The sequence below is a fragment of the Capricornis sumatraensis genome, chromosome 16 (assembly GCF_032405125.1).
Source record: "Capricornis sumatraensis isolate serow.1 chromosome 16, serow.2, whole genome shotgun sequence".
In the NCBI taxonomy this organism is placed as follows: Eukaryota; Metazoa; Chordata; class Mammalia; order Artiodactyla; family Bovidae; genus Capricornis; species Capricornis sumatraensis.
The window spans coordinates 32,897,998-32,915,826 of record NC_091084.1 but is presented as its reverse complement, the minus strand read 5'-3'; the positions used below and the strand labels follow the sequence as shown (position 1 = coordinate 32,915,826).

General features: G+C 36.6%; 1 protein-coding gene across 1 annotated transcript in view; it reads right to left on the bottom strand.

Moving 5' to 3' along the window:
• ARHGEF12 (Rho guanine nucleotide exchange factor 12) overlaps window positions 1-6,296 on the bottom strand; it is a 61,773-nt gene extending 55,477 nt beyond the window's left edge. Inside the window, exons 1-3 of the mRNA XM_068989062.1 lie at window positions 6,271-6,296; window positions 5,570-5,619; window positions 2,106-2,163 (exon numbers count right to left, since the gene is read on the bottom strand). Of these exons, the coding sequence (XP_068845163.1) occupies window positions 2,106-2,163; window positions 5,570-5,608 (97 nt within the window). The 5' untranslated portion in view covers window positions 5,609-5,619; window positions 6,271-6,296. The remainder of the gene's footprint in view (window positions 1-2,105; window positions 2,164-5,569; window positions 5,620-6,270) is intronic.
• Between the last annotated feature and the right edge of the window lie 11,533 nt (window positions 6,297-17,829).

Here is a 17,829-nt window from a genome sequence, read left to right as displayed (position 1 = left end):
TAATTAGGCAAGGCTTAACTAACTCTGTAATGATGAAATTTTAAGTTAACTTTAAAAAATGAGTGTGACAAAAAAAAAAAAAAAAGAGAGAGAGAGAAAAAAGCCACAAAAAGTAAGCAGTAAGTTTTCATTTTAAAAATTTGGAGGAAAAGACAAATTGAGTAGGTATTTTACAAGGGAAAAAACTATAGAAAGCAAAGTTACCCATAACCAGAGACTCAACCACAGATATTCATTATTTATCTAGAATCAAAAATAACACTTTCCAAATAAATAACTTTTCTAGATAACTGATCTTTAATGACAAAACTTTTCTCTTATACTTTAAATTGTATTTCATAGTGTTTCTTTCCACTTACTCTTCCATGAAACTCAATGGCAATTATTTCAGTGTTTCTGGTTCTAAAAAAAATTTTTTTTACACTTAAGTCATTAATGCTGTGATACGGGGGAGACTTTATACACTTTTAAAGTTTTTCAATCAAAAACACTTTGTGATTGTCACAAAGTCATCTGATGTATCTTGCTGACTTATCCATGTTTGTCTCTCAAAGCTTCCTGGTTCTTCCCTTTCCTTCTTTAGATATTTTTAAACAAGTTTGATTTGAAATCACCTTTATCATGTCCTACTTTTTCTGCACTGAAAAGTAGGACATGAGGGAACTCTGCTACAAGTATAGTACACAGGGTTTAGGCATTTCAAATTTATATCTGTTTTCAATACTTAGACTGTTTTATTCTTATTTTGAGTTTTCAGCTAGGCTCTTGTTATTGGATAAGTAATCTACTGCTATAGTCCAAGGATTTAAGTAAAACTGATATTGGAACACAGTTAACAGGCATATATTTATTATCATAAACAGTATTTATACAGTACATAAAAATTTACTATAAATTTATATTTATATATTTTATTTAGTATATAAATATGTACTAATACTATATACAAATATGCACTATTTAGTGCATATTTATATTGTACATTAAAAAAGTCACAGTCTCATTAACTAAGTAACCAAATTTATTCAAGTATGAGGATCTAATTCTGATCTTCCCATTTCTTTTTAAAATGTACTAAAGTTAGACACTAAGAACAAAGTGACAGATTTAGAGCACTAGTACTCTGATGAAAACGTAAAGGAATTCACGGGGTAATTTATCTAAGCAATAATAAGGCCAAGAAAGATTCCAGTGTATTAAATTTGTTTTAAAGATGTCCACTTACTGAAAAGAAGTAATATTAAATAAAGAAGTAGTGTTTCTGCTTGACCACAAACACCTGTCTCTTAACTGTAGCCTACCATCCCGTGGAATAGTCTGATACAGAAGATAATAAATTCTTAACCCTGGGGATTTCCAAGAGAAGATCACTCCTCTGGATTATTTAATCATTTACTTATCTGATAGAATATGACTATGTTACTTGAAGTTCCATTTCAGTTCATCCAGCCATTGTGTCTGATTTTTTAACCTATTCTCTTTCAGGTCAACTCATCCATTTCTTTCAAATGTTTTCAATACAACCAAGAATGACAGGGACATTATAATCAACCGTATATATGAAGTGGACTAAAGATGAAGTGAAAAAAAGCCAAAGTGTTAGTCACTCAGCTGTGCCCAACTCTTTGTGACCCCATGGACTGTAGCCCGCCAGTCTTTTCTGTCCACAGCAATTCCCCAGGCAAGAAGACTGGAGTGGGTGGCTATTTCCTTCTCCAGGACAGCTTTCCAACTGAGGGACCAAACCTGGGTCTCCTGTATAGCAGGTGGATTCTTTTCTGTCTGAGCCACCAGAGACTAAAGATAGTTATTAGTAAGTTAAGAATTTTCACCTCAGACTTTAACATAGGGGTCAGTAAACTCCAGCCGAAGGACTAAATTCAACCCACAGGTTATTCTGGCGAATAAAGTTTCACTGAAACACAGCCATGTCCATTCACTGATGTATTGTCTATGCCTGCTTTTACACTATAATGAGAGTCAAGTGGCAAACTATCTGGCCCACAAAGCCTAAAAAAATTACTATCTGGCCTGTTGCTGAAAATGTTTGCTGATCTTTGCTTTAAGGGTTTCAGAAAACAAAACTGAGAATAACATTCACCTACATTTGATTAGCTTCACCACTTCCAAATGGTTTGAATGAGTCACCAGAGTTCCATTCACCTATAAAAAAATGAAAACAGTGTGTGTCAAATACATTCTAATTGAGACAATGGATAAACTGACTTTAGGAATTGTTATACACAATACAACCAATTATAATATAGTGAACAGGCCAACAAAGGTCCGTCTAGTCAAGGCTATGGTTTTTCCTGCGGTCATGTATGGATGTGAGAGTTGGACTATAAAGAAAGCTGAATGCCGAAGAATTGATGTTTTTGAACTGTGGTGTTGGAGAGGACTCTTCAGAGTCCTTTGGACAGCAAGGAGATCCAACCAGTCCATTCTGAAGGAGATCAGCCCTGGGATTTCTTTGGAAGGAATGATGCTAAAGCTGAAACTCCAATACTTTGGCCACCTCATGCGAAGAGTTGACTCATTGGAAAAGACTCTGATGCTGGGAGGGATTGGGGGCAGGAGGAGAAGGGGACGACAGAGGATGAGATGGCTGGATGGCATCACGAACTCGATGGACGTGGGTTTGGGTGAACTCCGGGAAATGGTGATGGACAGGGAGGCCTGGCATGCTGCAATTCATGGGGTCACAAAGGGTCGGACACGACTGACCGACTGAACTGAACTGAAACAGGCCTATATTAAAACGTGTATATATCTGCTTCAATATTCACTTTTACCACTATTCTACAAGGTATATGTGTGTGCATGCATGCAAAGTCACTTCAGTTGTATCTGACTCTGTGTGACCCTATGGACTGCAGCCCGCCAGACTACTCTGTCCACGGGATCCTTCAGGCAGCAAGACTGGAGTGGGTTGCCATGTCCCCCTCCAGGGGATCTTCCCGACCCAGGGATCAAATCCCTGTCTCTTATGTCTCCTGCATTGGCAGGCAGTATCTTCACCACTAGCACCACCAGCGAAGCCCTCTATAAGGTATACTCAGCAACAAAATGAACTTGAGCACCAAAAAAGGCCTTGATTTAAAGGACATTATAGCTTATTCACCATGAAAAATGATCAAATATACTACGCAACAGATACACAAATCCTTCACAGTGAAGAACCCTTGCAAATAGAAAAGCTCGCTATGCAAATTCATTGGTTTCCAAAAGCATAATACATTTTTCAAAAGATGAATAACCAATATTCTACAATAATATTCAATTTACTTTTTGTTTTCTGATCATATCCTAATCTTTACAGAGAAAATTAAATTTTCAGACAGGCTAAATGTAGGAAGCATTCTCCAGAATTTCCACTAAGCCAGAGAAATTAAAGTAAAAATATCAAACATGGATCTAATATTAACATTATTTTTTCTGAGGCAAGTAATACTAATTTTTACAAGTTCAAATTTATCAGGGTATAAAATCGAAGCAAAAGTACACTTGTCATGCCCACCAGAGACAATCACTATTAAGCATGATGCTTAATATTTGAGATGCTATTCTAATATACACACACCAGATATACAGACAAGCATACACACACATTATAACTGTCTTTTTCTGCAAATAAAAAAAATACTGTTTTATTGTATTATGGATGCCTTTCAATATAGGTACAAACAGACCTAATCTACTCTTTTTAAGAGCTGGAGATGTAATGCAATTTATTTCTCTGCTGCTGCTAAGTCGCTTCAGTCATGTCCGACCCTGTGCAACCCCATAGACAGCAGCCCACCAGGCTCCTCCGTCCCTGGGACTCTCCAGGCAAAATACTGGAGTGGGTTGCCATCTTCTTCTTCAATTTATTTCTCTAGCCCTCAGTTTATGCATTTTTAGATTGTTTACAAGTTTTCAAAGTGATAAAGCTTAAGTAAATTTTCCTATACACATATCACTTCACATTTGAACACCATTTCCTTAGACAAGTTCCTAAAGCAAAACTGTGGTCAAAGTTTATATACTTTCTAAAAATATGTAACTTTTGATATATATTCACAAATTTCCATCCAAATAGGTTTTACCTAATTTATATTCACAAGTTTATAAGAGTAGCCATGGTACCATTCCCAAACTATATCAAATGTATATTCAGTTCAGTTCAGTTCAGTTCAGTTGCTCAGTCATGTCCGACTCTCTGTGACCCCATGAACGGCAGCATGCCAGGCCTTCCCTGTCCATCACCAACTCCCGGAGTTCACTCAGACTCACATCCATCGAGTCAGCGATGCCATCCAGCCATCTCATCCTCTGTCGTCCCCTTTTCCTCTTGCCCCTAGTCTCTCCCAGCATCAGTCTTTTCCAATGAAAAGTCTTTCCTCAACTCTTCACATGAGCTGGCCAAAGTATTGGAGTTTCAGCTTTAGCATCATTCCTTCCAAAGAACATCCAGGGCTGATCTCCTTTAGAATGGACTGGTTGGACCTCCTTGCAGTCCAAAGGACTCTCAAGAGTCTTCTCCAACACCACAGTTCAAAAGCATCAATTCTTCAGCGCTCAGCTTTCTTCACAGTCCAACTCTCACATCCATACATGACCACTGGAAAAACCACAGCCTTGACTAGATGGACCTTTGTTGGCAAAGTAATGTCTCTGCTTTTGAATATGCTATCTAGGTTGGTCATAACTTTTCTTCCAAGGAGTACCTGGCAGTCTTTAAAATTCCTGACAAGCAAATATATTTTTACCTATTTTACCAAATATATTTCTACTTCTTTGCTATCAGTGAGACTGGACATATCCTCATTGATATATTACTTATTTCAATTACTCTGGGGAATTGCCTGATAAAATTCTTTGCCCATCTTTCTATTAGACTATTTATTCTTTTGTTAGTAATTTAAAAGTGTTCTTTATATTATAGTCTATAATACGTTTCAAATATGTATTTCCAGATAGTTCTTTGTAAATATGTTATGTCTTTTCCTGTACAGTAATTTGATTTTAAGTAATCACATTAGTCAGTTGCCTAATAATTAGTGACTAATCCATACTTACTCTACTGATCAAGACTCAAGGCCTGTTTCTGGACCCTCTATTGTGTTCCACAGAGAGATCCATATTTATACTACAGTCACTTGCTTCAAATTAATCTACACCATCTCACCTCCCGCTTACCTCTTCCCATAATAGCTTTGCAAAATTTGTTTAGAAGAAATAGTCATTTGGAAGTTTGACAAGGAACGGCACACCTCCCAAATTTATTAATATATTATGATGACAACTTCTTGCTAAGAGATTACCTTGGAGAAATAAGATCTTTATAACAGTGAGCTACTCTCCTGCCCAAGAACACACGTGACTCTATTTATTCAAAACTTTTATTATGCTTTACAGTAAAGGGTAACATTAATATTAAGATAAATGAAATAATGTTTTATAGTCAATAAATCCATCATCTATAATGTGTAGCTTTTAATAAAAATTCAAGCTAAAAAATTAAAATATGGCTAATATATGCTGCTTTATATTTCTATCATAAACTTCCTAGCAGTCTTTTCCTTACCTTGATGATTCGATCACCTGTCTGTACTCCAGCCCGCATGGCTGCTCCATCTGTAATAGAAATTAATTCTTAAAATGTAATTCATTTACATTCACTGACAATCTTCTCAAAAGAGAAGCATGTAACAAAATAGTTAAAAACATGGATTGTAAAGTCAGACAGACAAGGTCCCAATCCTGCTTCTGCCACTCACTAGCTGGGTGACCATGGTCAGATTTTATTTTATTTTTTTTTCTCACTCTAAGACTCAATATCCCCTGTAAAATGGAGATTAAAAAGTACCAAAGTATCTCACTCAAATTACAGCAACTAACATAAAGAAAGTATTCAATATTATGGTAATATTGCAGTAGTATAAGATATTACAGTCATTTGAGGGGAAAAGACATATTTTTTGAGCCTACGACCATTTCTTTAATCTGTCACTACCTAAATATCTCCGGTGCCATGAAGAAAAAAAATTATACAAACTTCTATAAGTAATGATGCTTACAGTATCATGACTGAAGAGTCATGTGATTTTTCTAAAACATACAAGAACTTTTTTCTTTCCATAAAATGCAAAAGGAAGTCAACCAGGATAAATTCGCGCCTATAACTAACACTGAAAACAAATCTAGTACAGTAAGGCCATATGACCTATAATTATGTGATTGTTTTATTCTAAGCAATGGACATTATTTAAGCTTTTCTATTCTTACTCTGTTTGCTCCCAGTGACAAGACTGTTTTTTAAAAATGCCTTGCCTTCTTTGACAGACTGTACGAACACTGGGTTGTCTCCACTGACCGTCAGCCCAAATCCATTGTCATCCTTCTGGATGATCACACAACGCTGAACAAGACCTGCACAAGAACCACAGGATAGCGAGAGAAGGAAAGAGAAAACAGAGGGGAAAAAAAGTCAATAATCACATTATTAGTAATGAACCTGGAGAAACACAAAGTAGCACATGAAACCCATGTCAAAAATAAAGAGCACTAACCCCATAAGCAAAACAAACACAAGAATATCACAGAGTCATATATATCGGTTTCTCAAAGGAAAGGTAGAGTAGAATTGCTCCAGGATTAAAAATAGCTAAGGCGAACTGGAAAAGGTAAAGTATTAGAGAGGAGACAGACGGAAGCCCATTCAAGTCTATGCAATTTATTTGTAATATAAAATTCTACCCCCACTTCATTGTGTTCTTAAGTGCTCTAAATGGTATTTAAACCCAAGACAATCGAACTTTCTGGGACATTAGGCTAGAAGCAGCCCATGGTAAACTCTAGAGAAGTTCAGTATTACTCTCAAAAACACATATTCAGAAAAACAGACCATTAAAAAGAAAGGAATGCTTAGAGAGTACCTGTGGCTCTTCTGAAAAGTCCAAAGGAAAGAAACACTTTGGCCTTCAGAAATAATAAAAAGAAAATACAGTAGAAAAGATAAAAGAACTTGTGAGCTTAACCAGCTCTTTTCTTTCTTTCATATACTTACCTGATTCCTACAGAGAATTTGTTTTCCTTCCAGTTAAACAGCAAACAAAAATTGTCAAGGTAAGATGAGAGAAAGAAGACCACAACCAAAGGAACAGGGATAAAACAGAACCCTGATTAGTGCCCAGGGCTGTTTTTATCATAGAGCAAGATCGGGAGATACTGAATTCTGTGTTAGCCAAAGGTTTAATATATACTTCCAGCTTTACAGAATCCAAATGCTTCACCAAAAATAAATATATAAAAACAATATACAAAAATAACACAAGTGTAATGATGACTAGCAAATAAAAACTACTTCAAAATTAATATTTTTATACAGAGGCATGATCTTTTAAATAAGTTTGATGTACAAAACAAAGGAAGTGCTAAAGACTGCATGTTAATGAATATACGTGCAAAGTTCTTGCTATGAAATGACACAAGTATGAGCTTCCTTGGTGGCTTACACAGTAAAGAAACTGCCTGTGATGAGGTAGACCTGGGTTCGAGCACTGGGTTGGGAAAATCCCCTGGAGGAGGGCATGGCAACCCACTCCAGTGTTCTAGCCTAGAGAATCCCCTTGGACAGAGAAGCCTGGCAGGCTACAGTCTATGGGGTTGCAGAGTCGGACACGACTGAGTGAATAAGCACAGCACACATGAGCCTACTACAGACGACAAACTAGAATAACTGGATCCCTAAATGGAAAAGAGGAATCTTAGACCTTAATTTATTAACTTACAACAAACCATGAACCTCAAGATAAAAGCTAAAACTTTTCATAAGAACACATAGGAACAAATCTTCAAGACCTTAGGATGGGCAGAGCACTTTCAGGATGCAAAACGCACCAATCATAAAAGAAAAACCCAGGATATTAGATTCAAAATTTTAAATAATTGCTTTCCTAAAGACAGTAATAAGAAAATGAAAAAGCAAGCCACAGACTGGGAGAAAATATTTGTAATACAAATTACTGATAAAGCACTTGTATCCAGATTCTTATTTTTTTAAAAAAACAACTCTACAATCCAATAATGGAAGACATATTTTAAAGGGACAAAAGGTTTGAAAAAATACATCACACACAAAGATGCATCAGTGGCCAATAAGCACATGCAAAGGTACTCAACATCTGCTGTCTTCAGGAAAATGCAAGTTAAAACACAAAGAGACACCACTATATACTAACCAATGGCTAAAAATGAAAAGACAGATAATACCAGGTACCAGAAAGGGTGTGGAACAACTGGAACTCTCATACAATGCTGGTGGGAATGTTAGATGGTAGAAATTTCTTAAAGTATATAATTACATATGCCCCAACATCTTCACTCCTAAGAGGAATGAAAGCTCATGTCCACATAAAGGCTGGTAAAAAAAAAAAATGTTCTCAGCAATTTTCCTCATTAAGAGTGAAAAACTAAAAACAACTCAGTTAAGTACAGTTGCTCAGTCGTGTCCGACTCTTTGCGACCCCATGAACTGTGCAGCACCCCAGGCCTCCCTGTCCATCTCCAACTCCCACAGTCTACCCAAACTCATGTCCATTGAGTCGATGATGCCATCCAACCATCTCATCCTCTGTTGTCCCCCTTCTCCTCCTGCCCTCAATCTTTCCCAGCATCAGGGTCTTTTCCGATGAGTCAGCTCTTTGCATCAGGTGGCCAAAGTACTGGAGTTTCAGCTTCAACATCAGTCCTTCCAATGAACACCCAGGGCTGATCTCCTTCAGAATGGACTGGCTGGATCTCCTTGCAGTCCAAGGGACTCTCAAGAGTCTTCTCCAACACCACAGTTCAAAAGCATCAATTCTTCGGTACTCAGCTTTCTTTATAGTCCAACTCTCACATCCATACATGACTACTGGAAAAACTGTAACCCTGACTAGACGGACCTTTGTTGACAAAGTAATGTCTCTGCTTTTCAATATGCTGTCTTGGCTGGTCATAACTTTCTTTCCAAGGAGTAAGTGTCTTTTAATTTCATGGCTGCAATCACTATCTGCAGTGATTTTGGAGCCCCCCAAAATAAAGTCAGTCACTGTTTCCACTGTTTCCCCATCTATTTCCCATGGAGTGATGGGACTGGATGCCATGATCTTAGTTTTCTGAATTGAGCTTCAAGCCAACTTTTTGACTCTTCTCTTTCACCTTCATCAAGAGGCTCTTTAATTCATTTTCTGCCATAAGGGTGGTGTCATCAGCATATCTGAGGTTATTGATATTTCTCCCGGCAATCTTGATTCCAGCTTGTGCTTCTTCCAGCCCAGCATTTCTCATGATGTACTCTGCATATAAGTTAAATAAGCAGGGTGACAGTATACAGCTTGACATACTCCTTTTCCTATTTGGAACCAGTCTGTTGTTCCATGTCCAGTTCTTACTGCTGCCTCCCGACTTGGATACAGGCTTCTCAAGCTGCAGGTCAGGTGGTCTGATATTCCCATCTCTTTCAGGCTTTTCCACAGTTTATTGTGATCCACACAGTCAAAGGCTTTGGCATAGTCAATAAAGCAGAAATAGATATTTTCCTGGAACTCTCTTGCTTTTTCGATGATCCAGTGGATGTTGGCAATTTGATCTCTCGTTCCTCTGCCTTTTCTAAAATCACCTTGAACATCTCGAAGTTCACGGTTCACGTATTGCTGAAGCCTCGCTTGGAGAATTTTGAGCATTGCTTTACTAGCTTGTGAGATGAGTGCAATTGTGTGGTAGTTTGAGCATTCTTTGGCATTGCCTTTCTTTGGGATTGGAATGAAAACTGACCTTTTCCAGTCCTGTGGCCACTGCTGAGTTTTCCAAATTTGCTGGCATATTGAGTGCAGCACTTTCACAGCATCATCTTTTAGGATTTGCCAAAAGCTCAACTGGAATTCCATCACCTCCACTAGCTTTGTTCATAGTGATGCTTCCTAAGGACCACATGACTTCACATTCCAGATGTCTGGCTCTAGGTGAGTGATCACACCATCATCATTATCTGGGTCGTGAAGATCTTTTTTATAAAGTTTTTCTGTATTCTTGCCACCTCTTCTTAATATCTTCTGCTTCTGTGAGGTCCATACCATTTCTGTCCTTTACTGAGCCCATCTTTGCATGAAATGTTCCCTTGGTATCTCTAATCTTCTTGAGGAGATCTGTAGTCTTTCCCATTCTGTTGTTTTCCTCTATTTCTTTGAATTGATCGCTGAGGAAGGCTTTCTTATCTCTCCTTGCTATTCTTTGGAACTCTGCATTCAAATGGGCATATCTTTCCTTTTTCTCCTTTGCTTTTCACTTCTCTTCTTTTCACAGCTATTTGTAAGGCCTCCCCAGATAGCCATTTTGCTTTTTTGCATTTCTTTTTCTTCGGGATGGTCTTGATTCCTGTCTCCTGTACAATGTCACAAACCTCCATCCATAGTTCATCAGGCACTCTGTCTATCAGATCTAGACCGTTAAATCTATTTCTCACTTCCACTGTTAGTCATAAGGGATTTGATATAGGTCATACCTGAATGGTCTAGTGGTTTCCCCACTGTCTTCAATTTAAGTTTGAATTTGGCAATAAGGAGTTCATGATCGGAGCCACAGTCAGCTCCCAGTCTTGTTTTTGCTGACTATATAGTGCTTCTCCATCTCTGGCTGCAAAGAATATAATCAAGCTGATTTTGGTGTTGACCATCTGGTGATGTGCATGTGTAGAGTCTTCTCTTGTGTTGTTGGAAGAGGGTGTTTGCTATGACCAGTGTGTTCTCTTGGCAGAACTCTATTAGCCTTTGCCCTGCTTCATTCCGTACTCCAAGGCCTAATTTGCCTGTTACTCCAGGTGTTTCTTGACTTCCTACTTTCGTGTTTACTCCCCTATAATGAAAAGGACATCTTTTTTGGGTGTTAGTTCTAGAAGGTCTTGTAGGTCTTCACAGAACTGTTCAACTTCAGCTTCTTCAGTGTTACTGGTTGGGGCATAGACTTGGATTACTGTGATATTGAATGGTTTGCCTTGGAAACGAACAGAGATCATTCTGTCATTTTTGAGACTGCATCCAAGTACTGCATTTCAGACTCTTGTTGACTATGATGGCTACTCCATTTCTTCTAAGGGATTCCTGCCCACAGTAGTAGATATAATGGTCATCTGAATTAAATTCACCCATTCCAGTCCATCTTAAGTTTGCTAATTCCTAGAATGTCAATGTTCACTCTTGCCATCTCCTGTGTGATCACTTCCAATCTGCCTTGATTTCATGGATGTGACATCCCAGGTTCCTATGCAATACTGCTCTGTACAGCATCGGACCTTGCTTCTATCACCAGTCACATCCACAACTGGGTGTTGTTTTTCCTTTAGCTCCATCCCTTCATTCTTTCTGGAGTTATTTCTCCATTGATCTCCAGTAGCATACTGGGCAACTACCGACCTGGGAAGTTCATCTTTCAGTGTCCTATCTTTTTGCCTATTCATACTGTTCATGGGGTTCTCAAGGCAAGAATACTGAAGTGGTTTGCCATTCCCTTCTTCAGCGGACCATGTTCTGTCAACTGTCCACTAACAGACAAATAGATTCTTTAAAAAACAGTCATATATCCATTATAATAAAACACTACTTAGCAAGAAAAAAAAGTAAGGAACTACTCACACATGCAACAAATATGGATCACAAAAACATCACACTAAGCAAAAGATGGAAGATACAAAAGACTATAAATATTACATGATTCCAATGTAGAACAAGGAAAAAAGTCAACTATAGTAACAAAACGCAGATTAGTGGTTGCCTAGGGACAAGACGGATGGAGAGGTAAGAATGACTGCATGAGATACATGAAACAACTTTTTGGGTTGATGGAAATGTTCTGTATCTTAATTAAGGTAATGGCTGTATGAATATGTAGCTGTCAAGACTTATTGAATTGTATACTTAATATGAGTGCATCGTATTTTATGTAAATTGGATCTCAAAAAAGTTAACTTTCAACTTCAAAAAAATGAGACCTCAATTCTAGAGTCTACCAAGTACTGAACAGTATTTGAATTCACAAATTCACCACGCTTCCAAAATAGGAAACTGTAATGTGGGCAGAGTAAAGATCAGAATTTAATCATTTTTGTTTAATGTTGCTTCCTTCAAGTAATTAGGAAAAATTCTAAACAGAAACGAGTATGAATGCATAAAATCACTGAAAAAGACATTCTTTATTATAATTTCTAGTACATAATACAATAAATGTAAGTATCAGAAAATGATGTTATACAGGAAGTTTTTAAAATGCAAACCTAGCTTTAGAAACATAAAATATCTGATGAGTTTCTTTACAGTCATTTGAAATATCAAAATAAATTAGCTATTTTGAATTTTTGAATATCAGAAGTCAAGAGAGCTGCAACACTGAATATGTATTTTTTCATGCTATAACCATCCCCCTCAGTTCCAAAGGGCTGAAAATCAGTGAGTTAGAGGATTCTAATATTGATGTTTGCTTGCTAAGCCACTGATCTTAAGCAGACTCTCTTTCAGGTTCCTGTAGAAAATCGAGTGTTTGTACACAATGAGAGGAGTAATGGACATTAAGAGTTTGCTCTATTTGTGTATTTCACTTGAATATAATGAACCTAAAGTCTCTAGCTTAATGTCTGACAAATACTAAGGGCTAATAAATGTGAGTTATTACTTTATTATGATTAGGGGTGAGTTGCCCTTGGATTTTCCTACTCAGAAATATATTACCTATGCCATCAATTAAAAATCATTTAAAAATACTTTTGTGTCAACGAACTCATATCATTAATGTAAATAATGCTTAGTAGAGTCAGTCCTCATTTATGTCTTTGTCTGAATTTTGTTTTAATCGACCAGCAAATTACTTTGAGATTGGTTACGGAATACGGACATTTTACAGAGCTTCTTATAATAACTTTAGAAGATGAGAGAAAGTAAGAAGGCCTCAGGAAACAAATCATCTTCTCTTATAAAATTTTTCCTAAATATCAAGACTGGGTTAGGTGTCCCATCCTAACTACCACTGCACCCTCTGTTTACTTTCAGAGCATCTTTACCAGTCACAAGTGATTTGTATTTATCCTCTTATTAGATTACATACTTTTAAGGATTCAGGGGCACTGCCTTGTTTACCAGCTTATCTCAGGACCTGGTAAATGTTCTGGAATAAAAGGAAATTTTTAAAATTGCTAATGAATTAATGAGTATCAGAAATACACAGGAGTCTGGTTGCTGTTGCTGCTAAGTCTTTTCAGTCGTGTCTGACTCTGTGTGACCCTATGGTCAGCAGTCCACCAGGCTCCTCTGTCCACAGGATTCTCTAGGCAAGAATACTGGAGTGGGTTGCTATTTCCTTCTCCAACAGGAGTCTAGAGATGGATGGAAACTTAGAACGGGAGGTGATCAGAGATAAAAAAAAAAAAAATACCAACACACAGTTAATTTTAGCAAATATGCTTAGGGTCCTAATAAGACTGCTAAGTATTGAAAAAATATTAGGGTTACTTCAGAATACTGAACACCTGTATTCTCAAATTCAAATTTATTCCATGTGATAACTTTCCCCTTTGATGCTACATTGAAAGGAAAAGATAAAGAGCAAAGAAGAAACAGCAATGTGCACATCATATCCATCTCTTTCTTCTCCTTAACACCATTATACTGTCCACTTGTTATTATTTTAAGTCCATCTACCAGTCTGAGAGTCTGACATATTTGAACATCTAAGAATTACTAGGCCACCGATAAAAAAGAAAACATACATAAGTAGCCAATTCAGGATCTATAGAATTCAAATTATTGAAATGTTCTACTTATTGTAGACCAGAAGGTGCTTTAACCCACCACAGAGGATAAATTCCACTAAGTACTAAACAGTATTTAAATTCACAAATTCACCACTCTTACAAAATAGGAAGCCATAGTACTGACATCACCAGTACTAACTAGTCGTATTTTTGAAATGTCTTTTTTGACAAAAAGCATTTACTTTTTTGGGAAAATTTGTATTAAGCATCTACTAGTTATTTAACACTGTAATCTGCAGGTGTTATGAGCAACACAAAACTACTGGAAGTCTTTGCTCTCAAAGAACTTAAAATCTTGGTGAGGAAGGATAATAAAGAAACAGATAGGGCCCATAGACGGCAGCCCACCAGGCTCCCCCGTCCCTGGGATTCTCCAGGCAAGAACACTGGAGTGGGTTGCCATTTCCTTCTCCAATGCATCAAAGTGAAAAGTGAAAGTGAAGTCGCTCAGTCATATCTGACTCTTCGTGACCCCATGGACTTCACCCTACCAGGCTCCTCTGCCCATGGAATCCTCTAGGCAAGAGTACTGGAGTGGGTTGCCACTGCCTTCTCCAAGAATATGATAAAACAACAGGCCCAATATGTTATTAAAGAAGGATGATTAAAAAATGGACTCCTAATTATAGAATGTCTATTTCCAAATTTTATTAACTAAAAAAAAAAAAACTTTGAGCATGTTAACTTTTTCTGGTTCTTACAACACATATTGTCCATGGTTTGTTTGCTGTTTGCTGGTTTATTTTTCTAATTCCCTTATTCTCTGGTATAAAGATTATTAACTATAATCACCATACAAATGTGTTTATCTCTGAATACAAGTTTTTATAAGGTCACAAAATGACTTTAACATGAACTGTAACCACGTACTTTGTATGAAGACAGGCAGAGACAGTGTTCAATGAGTAAGGTAATGATAACCTAAATCTGAGATTCAGTCACAGGAATATTTCTTTACTCTTACTATCCTTAGTGCCATATGAAGATTTCTTTTCTCACAACTATTAATAACTGCATATGGAGCACTGGTAATCAAGGGCACATCTCTATTATCATACTTACAAAAAAGGGTTTCTTCTGTGCCCGACTGTGAACTTCCAGAAAGCAGGAACAGTCTCCTCTTACCTTTTAATCTATCCCTTACCATAGTACCTGGCATATAATCGGTGCTCAATGAATATTTACTAATTTGAACCTATTTTATAAATATATCATACTCAAGTCATTTTTCAAGAAAAAGTAAAATCATATCCCTGAAAACTATGTGAAGTGAGGAAATACTCCTATACAGACACTAACCTTCTGCCCTGAATTCTAACTAAGTTGATTCTCTATCTACCCTAAAATAACTCTAGTTACAAATAAGTTTTTCTTTATTTCTGGTCTTTTAAGGAATATGGTATTTCACCTGGAAGCTGATAATAAATGTCATGCTTCATGTTATCAATGAAGTAAAAGTAGACAGTCTATCAAATTTATGTAAATATTATCCTCTCCTAATATTTTCCCCTTTATAAACAAAGGAGATGTTTTCCTGTTAAAATACTGTGGCTTTTTTTTTAATGCTTTTTTACTGAAGTACTATTAATTTACAAATTCTGTTAATTTCAGGCATACAGCATAGTTAAACAGTGTTTTTGCAGATTATATTCCATTACAGGTTATTACAAGATTCTCAGTATACTTCCCTATGCTATAGAGTATATCCTTGTTTATCTATTTTATATACAGTAGTTTGTATCTATTAATTCCATACCTCAAATCTGTACTTCCTCCCTTCCCTCTTTCCTTTGGTAACCAAAAGTTTGTTTTCTGTATCTGTGACTCTGTTTTGTATATACATTCATCTGTATTGTTTTTAGATTCCACATATAAGTTATATCATGTAGTCTTTGCCCTTCTCTGTCTGACTTATTTCACTATGCATAATGCTTTCTAGGTCTATCCATGTGGCTGCAAATGGCATTATTTCATTTTTCATGGCTGAATAATATTCTTTGATGTGTGTTATGATATTCCTCTCTGTATACATACATGATATTCTTTTTAAAAACTGAAGTATAGTTGATGGCTCAGTGATAAACAACCCGCCTGACAATGCCTGGGTCGGGAAGATTCCCTGGAGAAGGAAATAGCAACTGACTCCAGTATTCTTGCCTGAGAAACCCTATGGACAGGGCCTGGTGGGCTACAGGGGGTCCCATGGGCTCCATGGGGGTCCCAAAAGTCAGACATGGCTTAGCAACTGAGCACGAGCATGATTTATAAAAGTTGGTTCAAAATATTGTGTTAGTTTCAGGTGTACAACTAAGTGATTCAGTTATATACATATTTATTCTTCATATTATTTTCCATTATAGGTTATTACAACATATTGAACATAGTTCCTGTACTGGTGCATCTTCTTAATCCAATCATTTGTTGGCAAGCACTTGAGCTGGTTCCACATCTTGGCTATTATAAATAGTGCTGCTATGAACACTGTGGTGCATTGTCTTTTCCAATTAGCATTTCTGTTTTTTCAGCCATATACCCAGGAGTGGAACTGCTGAATCATACAGTAGTTCTATTTTTAGTTTTTTAAGGAACTCAAACTGTCTTCCACAGTGCCTGTACCAAGTGACATTTCCCTCAACGGTGTACAAGGGTCCCCTTTTCTCCACAGCTTCTCTAACATCTGTTATTTGTTGACTTTTTAATGGTTGTCATTCTGACAGGTATGAGGTAATACCTCATTGTGGTTTTGATGAGCATTTCTTAATAAGCAGCAGTGATGAGCACTGTTTCACGTGCCTGTTAGCCATCTACATATTTCCTTTGAAAAATGGCTATTCAAGTCTTCTGCACATTTTTTGACTGAATTGTTTTTTCCTTGATGTTAAATTGTAATGAGTTCTTTGTATATTTTGGATATTAACCCCTTGTTGTCACATCATTTGCAAGTATTTTTTCCCATTCCACAGGTTGTCTTTTTGTTTTGTTGATGTTTTCCTTCGCTGTGCAAAAGCTTTTGAGTTTATTTAGGTCTCATTTGTTTATTTCTGCTCTTATTTCTTTTGCCTTAGGAGACTTATCCAAGAAAATTTTGCTACAATTTATGTCAAAGAGTATTCAATGCTCTCTTCTAGCAATTTTATGGTTTTAGGTCTTAGATTTAGGTCTTTAAACCATTTTGACTTTATTTTTGTATATGGTATGAAGGAATGTTATCGTTTCATTGATTTACATATGGTCATCCAGCTTTCCCAGGATCACTTGAAGAGATTATCTTTTCTCTATTGTTTATCTTGCCCACTTTGTTATAGATTAATTGACTGTAGATGTGTAGATTTATTTCTGGGCTCTCTATTCTTTGCCATTGATCTATGCATTTGTTTTTATGCCAATACCATGCTGTCCTGACTACTACAGCTTTGGAGTATAGTTTGAAGTTTGAGAGGATTATACCTCCAGTTTGTTCTTTTGTCTCAGAATTGGTTTGGCAATTTGAGGTCATTGGTTATTCCATAAACACTTTAGGATTATTTGTTCTAGTTCTGCAGAAAATATCTTGTGTATTCTGATTGCACTTAAATCTGTAGATTGCTTTGAGCAATATGGCTATTTTAATAATATTAATTCTTTCAATCTAAGAGTCTGGAATATCTTTCTACTTCTTTGAATCATCTTCAATTTCCTTCATCACTGTTTTACAGTTTTTTAGAATATAGGTCTTTCACTTCCTTGCTTAGGTTTATTCCTAGTTATTTTATTATTTTGACGTGATCTTAAATGGAACTGTCTTTTTTTACTTTCTCTGATATTTCATTATTAGTGTATAGTAGAAATGCAACAGATTTCAGTACGTTAACCTTGTATCCTGCAATCTTCCTCAATTTGTTGATTGGTTCTAGCAGTATTTTAGTGCAGAATTTAGGGTTCTCTATATAAAGTATCATGTCATATGCAAAGAGTGACAGTTTCCCCTCTTCCCTATTATTTTATATATCTTTTCTTTTTTAAAAATT